At 43.5% G+C, this 12,121-nt stretch overlaps 1 protein-coding gene across 3 annotated transcripts in view; it reads left to right on the forward strand.

The window, feature by feature from the left end:
• The first annotated feature begins 10,706 nt into the window (after nucleotides 1–10,706).
• PCGF5 (polycomb group ring finger 5) overlaps nucleotides 10,707–12,121 on the forward strand; it is a 56,216-nt gene continuing 54,801 nt past the window's right edge. For all 3 annotated transcript variants that reach the window (XM_019952810.2, XM_019952813.2, XM_019952812.2), the window contains exon 1: nucleotides 10,707–10,852. In XM_019952810.2, coding sequence (XP_019808369.1) covers nucleotides 10,741–10,852 — 112 coding nt within the window. In that variant the 5' untranslated portion in view covers nucleotides 10,707–10,740. The remainder of the gene's footprint in view (nucleotides 10,853–12,121) is intronic.

The following is a 12,121-nucleotide window of genomic DNA, read 5'->3' on the forward strand; positions in this document are numbered from 1 at the left end:
GTGCCCCTGGCAGTGGAAGCAAAGAATCTGAACCAACCTGGTCTAAGCACTGAACTGCCAGGGAAGTCCCATGTTGTTTTAGACTTGATTCAAGGCATACAGCAGTAATGGTAAAGTGCTGGCCCTCGTGGGGTTATGCTCTGTTAACTGTTTTCCGTGCAGCCACCTTGTCTTCTCATTCATCATCTGATCAAAGACGCTTTGATACTGGTACCTTTTTCAGCTTCTCGTTTAGAAGGTATCAAAGGAAGGTTTGATGACCGGCAGGAATTTTTCCGCTCATCTGGGAGAACTCCTTTCAACAGACAAACTAAGGAACCATTGAAGACAAATAGTGTCTCTCTCTTGTTGAACTATCAAGAACAACTTATCACAGCCGCTGAGACTGTTCTAGGGTTTATCACCCTGAAGGTCATGAGTTAAGCATGCCTATCTAATACTATGGCTAATCCGCTCCCCGCTTGCCCCACTTTAATTTAGGCCAGTTTTCTTTTAGCATTTCCACAAACCTGTCCAAACAGTAATCAGTGTCTTAGCCATTGAGTCTTTGAGTAGTCGAATACAGTATGAAGACTAATTTGCCTTTTGTTTTCAAAAGGGTTTTTTGTATTTTGTCCAAGATGGAATTGTGAAGCCCAAGCAAGAGGGTTGTCTTTGTTTTTTTTGACATCCTCCTCTTTCAGATCTACTTTCCTACTCCTGCTGCCTCCCCGGCCTCCCAGCCAGCAGAGTGTTACAGTTTTATAGTTCAGTTCAACTCAGTTGCTCAGTCGTGTCTGACTCTTTTCGACCCCATGAACTGCAGCACACCAGGCTTCCCTGTCCATCACCATCTCACAGAGCTTGCTCAAACTCATGCCCATTGAGGCAGTGATGCCATCCAACCATCTCACCCTCTGTTGTCCCTTACTACCTTGAATCTTTCCCAGCATCAGGGTCTTTTTCAGTGAATCAGTTCACATCAGGGGGCCAAAGGATTCAAGCTTCAGCTTCAGCATCAGTCCTTCCAATGAATATTCAGGGTTGATTCGCTTTTGGATTGAATGGTTTGATCTCCTTGCAGTGCAAGAGACTCTCAAGAGTCTTCAACACCACAGTTACCCTGCTAAAGTGTTAGCTCTTAACCAGAGATTCATGCCCTTCCTGTGTGTTCTCCCTGCCTGCAGACTGAGAGTCCTACTAATCCTTGTTAGCTGAGAACAGGTAGCTGGAGATGGTTCATAAGGGCTTAATTATGACCCTGGCCTGGAATATTTGCCCTTTAATGGAAAACATTTTTTGCTACGCCTTCATTCCAGAGGAGTGAATAAAGATTTAACATACCCATTCTACAATGTTGAACTAACCCAAATTGCTAAGCATTTTTGTGGGACTAGTTTTCTTTGTACTACTTTGAATTGCTCGTGAAATATTTAAGTTTCCCCATCTTGTTTTGAAAAATTGAGTGTGTTGAGTATTGAATTCAGAGGAGGGAGTGCCTTCTGACCACCGCTTGCCTTAGTTTATTCTGTGTGTGGTTCCATTGCCCCGCCAGGAGTGTCTCATTCATTCTACAAACATTCTTGGGTACACTTACTGTCAGGACCTTTGATGGGTGGGACAGAATTACTAGGTACTGTTCATCTGCTGGTGGTCCACACCGTTCCTACTTAAACTTTACATTTTTGTAGTCCTTTACAGTTTACAATTTATAAAAAATTTTCTCACTTATTTGATCTTATATATGCTCATTATAGCAATGCACAAGTATAAAGAAAATCTTCCCTATATGCCAGTGGTTAAGATAATATTAGTCCCAGTTTTCATAGGAAGCAAATAAAGCCAAGGGAAGTTAAGAGATTTGCCCTTACTAAAAAACCAGGCTCTCTGGGTGCAGTATCCTTTCCTCTAAACCACAGCTACCTATAAAGTTAGGACTTTTTCAATTCACGTGCCTACTTTTCTCTGGTATGAATGTTCTGTCACTAAGTTTATATATTCCATTTGCCCCAATTGAATTTCATATCCTTTTTTTTTTCTTGATAGAATATTATTCCCCTAACTTTTCCATAATCACTCCTAACTTAGAATCATCTACATTCAAATTTGATGACATATTCTAAGTTTCTGTATTTAGGTCCTTTGTCCATTTATGATCTTTGGGGATTTAATCTGACCTTTCAAAGTAACAGTTGTGATTCTATCCTGATGTTTTAAAAGATGGTAGCCCTGATGATTGGACTAAATCCAGTTTTCACATACAGTCTGTACCCATTCTAGTTCCAACCTCTGTTCTTCCAGTTGAAGTAGAACTTGCTCCAGCCAACTGTTGACATCACAGTAAAGAAAATACAAACAGTTTTATCTGCCTCTCAAGGGTAAAAAAAGTAAATTTGGTTGGTTTGTCTCTTTAGCATAGTGTATCTGCTGCTGCTGCTGCTAAGTCACTTCAGTCGTGTCCGACTCTGTGCGACCCTAGAGACGGCAGCCCACCAAGCTCCCCTGTCCCTGGGATTCTCCAGGCAAGAACACTGGAGTGGGTTGCCATTTCCTTCTCCAATGCATGAAAGTGAAAAGTGAAAGTGAAGTCACTCAGTCGTGTCTGACTCTTTTCGACCCCATGGATGGCAGCCAACCAGGCTCCTCCATCTAACTAAAGCACTTTAAAATATTTATTTAGCAAGTTGCACAGTCTTTAGCAGACTGATCTTATCTCTATTCCTAATGCTATTTATCTGTACTCACTTTTAGTATTTTGACTTAATTCTCTTTTTGTCTCTGGCTTTCTCATTTATTTTTAATATCCATAGTTTTTGGTATTTTGCTTTACTATCACTATCTTTGTAACTGGCAAAATCTTAAGCATGTAGGGCTAGTTTTTGACCACCCATAGTATTTCCTCTTTTAACTGGAGATTTTGTCATTTGATTCTCTTTCATTTAACACTTTATTAGTAAATCAGGTGTCAGATCAGATCAGTCGCTCAGTCGTGTCCAACTCTTTGCGACCCCATGAATCGCAGCACACCAGGCCTCCCTGTCCATCACCAACTCCCGGAGTTCACTGAGACTCACGTCCATCAAGTCAGTGATGCCATCCAGCCATCTCATCCTCTGTCACCCCCTTTTCCTCCTGCCCCCAATCCCTCCCAGCATCAGAGTCTTTTCCAATGAGTCAACTCTTCGCATGAGGTGGCCAAAGTACTGGAGTTTCAGCTTCAGCATCATTCCTTCCAAAGAAATCCCAGGGCTGATCTCCTTCAGAATGGACTGGTTGGATCTCCTTGCAGTCCAAGGGACTCTCAAGAGTCTTCTCCAACACCACAGTTCAAAAGCATCAATTTTTCAGCGCTCAACCTTCTTCACAGTCCAACTCTCACATCCATACATGACCACAGGAAAAACCACAGCCTTGACTAGACGGACCTTTGTTGGCAAAGTAATGTCTCTGCTTTTGAATATACTATCTAGGTTGGTCATAACTTTCCTTCCAAGGAGTAAGCGTCTTTTAATTTCATGGCTGCAGTCTGTCACCATCTGTAGTGATTTTGGAGCCCAGAAAAATAAAGTCTGACACTGTTTCCACTGTTTCCCCATCTATTTTCCATGAAGTGGTGGGACCGGATGCCATGATCTTCATTTTCTGAATGTTGAGCTTTAAGCCAACTTTTTCACTCTCCTCTTTCACTTTCATCAAGAGGCTTTTTAGTTCCTCTTCACTTTCTGCCGTAAGGGTGGTGTCATCTGCATATCTGAGGTTATTGATATTTCTCCCGGCAATCTTGATTCCAGCCTGTGTTTCTTCCAGTCCAGCATTTCTCATGATGTACTCTGCATATAAGTTAAATAAACAGCGTGACAATATACAGCCTTGACGAACTCCTTTTCCTATTTGGAACCAGTCTGTTGTTCCATGTCCAGTTCTAACTGTTGCTTCCTGACCTTTCTCAAGAGGCAGGTCAGGTGGTCTGGTGTTCCCATCTCTTTCAGAAGGTTCCACAGTTTATTGTGATCCACACCATCAAAGGCTTTGGTATAGTCAGTAAAGCAGAAATAGATGTTTTTCTGGAACTCTCTTGCTTTTTCCATGATCCAGCGGATGTTGGCCATTTGATCTCTGGTTCCTCTGCCTTTTCTAAAACCAGCTTGAACATCAGGAAGTTCACGGTTCACATACTGCTGAAGCCTGGCTTGGAGAATTTTGAGCATTACTTTACTAGCGTGTGAGATGAGTGCAGTTGTGCGGTAGGTTGAGCATTCTTTGGCATTGCCTTTCTTTGGGATTGGAATGAACACTGATGTATTACTCTATAATTGTTTCCTGTGCGTTAGTCTCTCTCTCTACTCCTTGGTGTGACTTTAATTAGTAGTTCTGGAGGGCGGTGATGAACAACATATCCTTTGTAAGGATCCCTTCAAGAAGAAATCTCCCTCCCCACAAATACACAGAATGTCTTAGAGTGTGTGCACTTACCCAGTTTTTCAGTCAATATTTATTTGAGTGATTGCTGTTTGTCACCCACTGTGCTAGGGATGCACAGTCAAGGGACAGATGCACAGGGCCAGCACACTAGCAGGAGGTTCAGACAAGCTAACCAGGTAATATAGTTCAGTGTAGAGCGGGGCTTGAGAGAAGAAGAGTGAGTCGTGTGTTCTCTCTCAGATATATATATATATATATATATGCTTCCCTTGTGGCTCAACTGGTAAAGAATCCGCCTGCAGTGTGGGAGACGTGCACACACACACACACACACACACACAAGTTGGGCAGATTTAGCAAGGGTCAGGAGGGGACTGAGATGGGATTGGGACAGGATTCTTATTTGAAAGAATAAAGCTCATCCCTAGCTAGAGGGTAAAAAGGTTCATTATGGCTGCAGCATGGAGTTCAGTGTAGAGGCTGTAGAAGTAACAGGGTTATGGGATGGGCTTACTAGGTGTTTGGGCTTTATCTGAGAACAAGGGATTTTTTTTTAAATCAGGGAGCAGCATGATCAAATTTTCAGTTGGAAAGGGTCCTCTGCTGTGCTACGGAGAATGGTTTGGCAGAGAAGAGCTGTAGGAAGACCGCTCAAGAGTTCATTGAAGTAATGACAGGTAGACATGATGGTGATCTGAACCAGGGTAGGTTAAGTGGAAGGATTCAAGAGACATTTAGCAGAGAGAGTCCTTGAGAGTTATTGATTACAAGGGAGGGGTACATTAAGAGAAAAAGATGGTGAAGGATGATGAGAAGTCCTTCAGTTCTGTGTTCCCTCCCATTCCTCCATCATTGACTTTAGGCAGTCATAGATTTTGAGCTGTAATATCCATGGCCATAAAATAAATACATTTAGACCCAATAGGACACTTTAAATTTTAATATTTTCTAAAATCTCTGTGGGATGACTTTTAGATTACAGAGTGTAGTTTTATGTCAGAGATATTCTATGTTCAAAGCTTAAATAGCATACTTAGGTATATAAAATAATTTGCAATAATGGAAAAGTCATCTTATTTAATATTTCAGGGAAATAAAGATGTAACTTTATTTTAAAAAATGTTATGCTGTTAAACATCTGTTCACTGATGATATATTTATTAGGCAAGAAAGGAATGTTAACTTTTCAGTACAGAATTGCCCATCTATGGCCCAGCCTTAACTGAAATAAAAATCTATACTTAAAAATATAAAGTAATGAAAACATTTCTTAGGTATACAGATAGCCCCAGGTAGTTCCAAGGGTTGTCAGGAGCCAAGTTATTTGTGGTTTCCTGGAAGAGTCTGGATCAGTGATCAAGTGAAACAAGTTAGCACTGTGTGATTTTTCTGCTTTGATGGGAAATCACCACTGACCAGTTCACTCCTAAGTACACTGTATTCATTATTTCCCTTCCTCCTTTCATTTATAAAGTTTCTTTATTTCTTTTTTTAAAAGTTAATTTTTTTTTTAACCTACTGCTGCTGCTAAGTTGCTTCAGTCGTATCCGACTCTGTGCGACCCCATAGACGGCAGCCCACCAGGCTCCCCCATCCCTGGGATTCTCCAGGCAAGAACACTGGAGTGGGTTGCCATTTCCTTCTCCAATGCATGAAAGTGAAAAGTGAAAGTGAAGTTGCTCAGTCATGTCCGACTCTTAGCGACCCCATGGACTGCAGCCCAACAGGCTCCTCCATCCATGGGATTTTCCAGGCAAGAGTACTGGAGTGGGATGCCACTGCAGTCGGACACAACTGAAGCGACTTAGCAGCAGCAGCAGCAGCAGTGTTGATAGCATCACCGACTCAATGCATATGAATCTGACAAACTCTGGGAGAGAGTGGAGGACATGGGAACCTGGTGTGCTGCCCATGGGATTGTAAAGAGTTGGACACGACCTAGTGACTGAACAACAACACACTGTTGATCACCAATCACACTTACACTCCCAGGACTTCATTAAGTGTTATTCTTTAAAAATACATTTAAAACAGCTTCAGATGCAAATTAGGAAGATAGCAAGTCATAGTGCATATGTTGTAGTATTCATTATATACAATAGTATCTTCTACTTCTATTTTTTTTTCTTTTTTCTTTTATTTTGTTTTAAAAATACACTAGAAATAGGATGACTTTTCACATATCCGTATATTTAATTAGTTTTCAGGATGAACTATCTGCAGAGTAGTCCAGCAGCTGTAAAGTCATCTTACAGGACGTATATTCATTGCTATTGCCAGGACTTACTGAAGTTGATCCCAGCTTGGAAATTGGCATGTATACTTTTCCAAAGTGGTTCTTCTGAGGCATATGAAAATGTGGTCACTGAAAACTGTTTCAGAAAATCTGTTGCTCTTGCTATATTAAAATGGTAATTTTTAAAGGTTACGTTCACGCTACCTTAGTTTAATTATAAATTGGATATTTTGTAAAAGCTGTCTTGTCACTTGGTGTATTTTTGACCTGAAATGCATCTTTGAACATTTGTATGCTGCTAGACGAGTGGTCATCGGGTTCATTGGTTTGCCACTAAGCCATCTCCACTCTGGTAGGTAGTAAGTCAGGTGACTCGATTGGAGGTAAAGGAGATACTCTGCATTATTTCCCCGCCCCCAGTACTGTCAACTTCTTAGCTATCAGTGCTTTCACTTCTCCAGAAGCAAAAACGATGTATATTATGGCAGTACCTTTTCCTCTTTCTAACACGCAAGATTGGAAGTTGCCTTTGACAGATACCCTTTGGGATGTTCTTTTGAACTTTTGTTTTACTGGTGGATACAACACTGATTTGCCTGCTATTTTAGGATTACTGGATTTCAGTCTTCTAAGCAAGGAAGAACCAAGTCTAATTTATGTTTAGCAAACTACTGGTTTTAGTAGAAATTTATAAGTTTGTGGAATGCAAAATATTAGGATTGAATGACTTTGAGAAATCCTTTAGAGTATGCTTTTGAATCAATTTTTTTTTGCAATGAATGGCCTCTTGTAGTTCTCAAGTCCACTAGAAGGAGAACTGGGTCTTTTTGTTTGGAACCTTGCAAACAAAACTCTTTACCTTTCCAGTTACATCCCCACCCCTAGGGTTCTGCCACTTGCTTACAGTTGTCAGTGATCCTGATCTACACCCACTCCATCCCAAGAACCAAGTTCCTTGCGTGCTAAGTCGCTTCAGCTGTGTCCCACTCTTTGCGACCCATGGACTGTAGCCCACCAGACTCCTCTAAATACTGAAATGGGTCGCCCTGCCCTCCTCCAGGGGATCCCTGACTCAGGGATCGAATCCACATCTCTCCTGTCTCCTGCATTGGCAGGCGGGTTCTTTACCACTAGCGCCACCTGAGAAGTCCACCAAGTTCCTTAGTGGTTCTTAAATAAGGTGCAAATCAATAGGTCTTGGTCCCCACCGTGGCCTGCTTGGGGCTGGTTTGGGAAAGACGCAGCTGAGTAGACAATTTCTCGCAGGGTGACTCATTCTCAACACTGACCATTGCTTGTAAACCCGCCAGGGAAAATATGCCAGACATTGTTATGATGAAAACAACTGGGAGGGGCTGTTGGTGAGGCGAAGAACAGATAGAATTTGCTCAAAGCTACCGGGAACCTGGGCGGGCGGGGCGGCCGTGGCACCTGCAAGGAGCGCGGGCCTGCGGGCGTGGCCTGCGGGGGCGTGGCGGGGGCGGGGCCGGCCGGCGGCGCCGGCGGTTGGAAGGGGGTGGAGTTGCCCTTGGAGGCGGCACCGGCCCTGGGCCCGGAGGCCCGCCGCGCCCTATCGGGCCCGAGCCGAGTGGCCCCGCGGAGCCGGCGCGCTCCCGCCTGCAGGGGGAGGGCGGACGGGGCGCGGGGACCGGCCAGGCCGCGGCGGGCGCTGTTTCTCTTTCACTTTCCCTCCCTCTGAGGCCGGCGCACTGGAGGCAAGGAGCGGCGGCGGCGGCCGCGGGGTAGGTACCCGGTTGGCTGGAGAGCGGTTGAGGGGCCGGAACTCCGGCCGCCCCCGCGCTGCACGCCCAAGTTTGCGCAGAGAGCTGGAGCGGCACCCCCAGGCACCTGCCGTGGCCGACCCCGCCTGGAGCCGGGGGAGCCCCTTGGGGGCGGGGGTGGGGGTGGCCAGCCCGAGTCTGGGAGCCTCCAGGTCGCGCGGTGCGCTCGGGGGGCGGAGAGGGCGGCAAGCGCCAGACCCGGACAGAGGTGGCGCGTCCTCCTCGGCGCAGCCCCGGCCCGGCCCGAGCGGCGCGTCCGCCGAGCCCGGGCCCGCGCACCTGCCAGGCGGGCGGGGCGACTCGTGCTCGGACCGCCCAGGGCAGTGGCTACCGGGTTCTGCCGAGGACGCGGAAAAGTTCCCTCCTGCGCCTGCCGAGTCCCTGCCCGCGCTGGCTTCCTTTAACCGCCGTGGTGACAGGGCTCTATGGCTTACAATCCTAAAAGCCTCCCTCGGTCGGGACTGTGCATGTCCTCTTTCAGAGGACTTTCTCAGACTTTGGAGCTTTGTGGCAAACCTGTGAGAAAGGCAGGGCCGTTAATCCCGATGTGTAGAGGAGGAAGCCGAGACCCAGGCACGGCTATTTAGTGCCTTACTGAAGATCATACACGGCTAAGGACCGGAACCCAGACCCCTTGAGCAGATACGATGATTACTTGCAGAACCTATTCTGTGCACACACTCAGTGGTACAGTGTCTGTCGATGGAAGGATGGAGCGATGCCTTCTACCTCTTCGGTTGCTTTATACTTAACCTGTGAGAAGTAGGAGAAGGTTTTTGTTTACAGAATTAACTTAGGAAATATCCACCTTTTTCTCATGTTATGTTTCATCTTCTCTAAGAGGACACGTTTGTTTTAAGAAACATTTAAAACTTTTTAAAGCAACCATGTGGACGAGCCATGCTGGACATTTCTGGAGGGGAAAAAAGTTTTTAAAAATGTTAATGACGTTCAGTTTTGATAGTATGCTAGCTGTATGTATATTGTCTCGTTTCATCGTCCCTACTGTAGGAGGCTGGCATTCTTTATTTCTTATGTATTTGACTGCACCAGGCCTTAGTTGCGTCATGCATGATCGTCAGTTGCAGGATGTGAACTCTTACTTGTGGTTTGTGGGGTCTTATTCTGGGACCAAGGATGGAAACCTGGGCCCCCCTGCATTGGGAGTGCAGAGTCTTAGCCACTGGACAATTAGGGAAGTCCCATAGGAGGCTGGCATTCTTGTTTTCATTTTACAGTTTAAAAGGCCCTAAGGCTTAGGTAAGTAACATTGCCCAGGTTGTACATTTACTAACTATGACTGGTATCTATTTAAGGTTTTGCAGTCTATAATAGAGGAGATTAAGAATGAAGATAATTGTAAATCACAGAAGAGTCAGACATGACTTAGTAACTAAACAACAGCAGCAACAGAGGAGCAGAAGGACTCATTGGGTAGAGGGCATGAAACTTGCAGAATGGACTATGAAGAGAGTCATCCTTTCAGTTTGCCCGACTGTTGAAGAGTGTGTTAAGATCAGCCTGTGGAGGGTCTTTTATGACAAGCTGAGAAATTTAAACATTTCTCTGTTACAGAGCAAAGAGGAGAGACCCTGACATTCTTTGATAAGGGGCTCCAAACGTAATAGAATAAAACTTGGTAGAATCTAAGTTGGACTGCAGGTGGAGAGATAATATTTGAGTAGCATTGCTGCAGGTGGAATGGAAAAGGGCACCCATTTGATTTGATTATGGCTTGATGTGGAGTACAAAATGGAAATAGGGATCATTTTGATAGGGAGGATAATGACTTCAATTTTGAATCTTCAGCTTGTGTTGGCAGGAACTCCTAATAGAGCAGTCAAGCAGACAGTTAAAATGCATTACTGGAGAGGTAAAGATATCAAAACCCGAGTTAATAGCCTCAGGTGTCATTTGTTTAGAGGTGATAGTTGAAGCCTCAGTATCAGATGAATTTGTCATTATTCTGAATTAATCATAGCAGGTTTACAAATTAATATTACAGTGAGGGAAATGTTCTGTTCACCTCTTCACCCAATTTGGAACATGTAATGCTTGCTGCTAATATACTGGTATTAATCCAATATGAAGAATTTGACACCTCTTTTTCTCATCTTTTTAAAATTATTTTGGAAGAAGATATGGGAAAGCAGAACCACCAAAAGGAGTGATGACCAGCGATCTCATGAGAAGTCTGGATGTTAGTTCTCATGCCTCGGGATACCCAGTTGGGAACTCCACACCAGCTCCTGGGATCAGACTTTCATCCACTTAATCCCCTTTTTTGCCTGAACTACTAGAGCCAGTCCTAGCTAACCACGAATGGCTACCCAAAGGAAACATTTGGTGAAAGATTTCAATCCTTACATCACCTGCTATATCTGTAAAGGGTATCTCATCAAGCCAACTACAGTGACGGAATGCCTTCATACCTGTAAGTATTCTTTTTTTGTTATCTACCTATTGGAAATTTTCGGTTACATTTGCTCTTTTAAAACCACCACATTTTGGGTTTTTTTGTTTTCTCTAGATTTTTTCTTTTAAAACAGTGAATATTCTAAGAATTAACTTTGAATTCATTTTCATAACTTTTCATTGGAATACCAGTGGTATGAATTTTTTCTTGTTTCTTTTTAAAATTGTAATAGTTGACTTTTTCTGACTTTAAAATGTCTTGAAAATCATAAGAAATAACTGGTTACAGTTTTTTTTTAATGAACTATTTTAGGTTTGTTTTTTTTTTTATTTTACTGAATTAATATGTTCTGATTTTTTTTTTTAAGGATATGTGTACTCTAATTCACTGTGGGTTTCTTTTAATCACTTTATTGAGGTATGGTTGACATAAAAAAGTTGTGAAGTGAAAGTCACTCAGTCATGTCCAACTCTGCAGTCACATGAACTGTACATTCCATGGAATTCTCCAGGCCAGAATGCTGGAGTGGGTAGCCTTTCCCTTCTCCAGGGGATCTTCTCAACTCAGGGATCGAACCCGGGTCTCCTGCATTGCAGTTGGATTCTTTACCAGCTGAGCCACAAGGGAAGCCCAAGAATACTGGAGGGGGTAGCCTATCCCTTCTCCAGCAGATTTTCCTGACCCAGTAATTGGACCAGGGTCTCCTGCATTGCAGGTGGGGGTTCTTTATCAACTGAGCTATCAGGGAAGCCCAGGAAGACCACCAGGGAAATCTAAAAAAAAAAGCTGTACATATTTAATGTGTATAACTTTGATGGGATTAGATATAAGTATGCACCCATGAAACCATTACTGCATCACTGCCACAAACCTTATCCATTACCTCCAGAAGTTCGCTCTCACCTTCTTGTTTATTATTATTATTGTGATAAGAATACAACATAAAATCTGCACTCCTAGCACATTTTTAAGTGTACAACATAGTATTGTTAACTGCAGGCATGATCCTGTCCAGTAGATCTCTAGGACTTACTCATCTTATATGATTTAAGCTTCGTACCCTTTGACTAATAATCAACCACCTCAATGCTACCTGGGAACTTGTTAGAAATGCAAATTATCAGGCCTCACCCCAAAATCACCAAAACAAAGTTATCTGTGTTTAACAAACTTCCAGGTAATTTTGAACCATGTGCAAGTTTGAGACCCACTGTTCTAATATGATCATATCTTTGGAACCCCTGCCAAATTTTTCACCAGTCCTTTCAGTAGAAGAAGAGGCATTTT

This window comes from Bos indicus, chromosome 26 (genome assembly GCF_029378745.1).
Source record: "Bos indicus isolate NIAB-ARS_2022 breed Sahiwal x Tharparkar chromosome 26, NIAB-ARS_B.indTharparkar_mat_pri_1.0, whole genome shotgun sequence".
Taxonomy (NCBI): Eukaryota; Metazoa; Chordata; class Mammalia; order Artiodactyla; family Bovidae; genus Bos; species Bos indicus.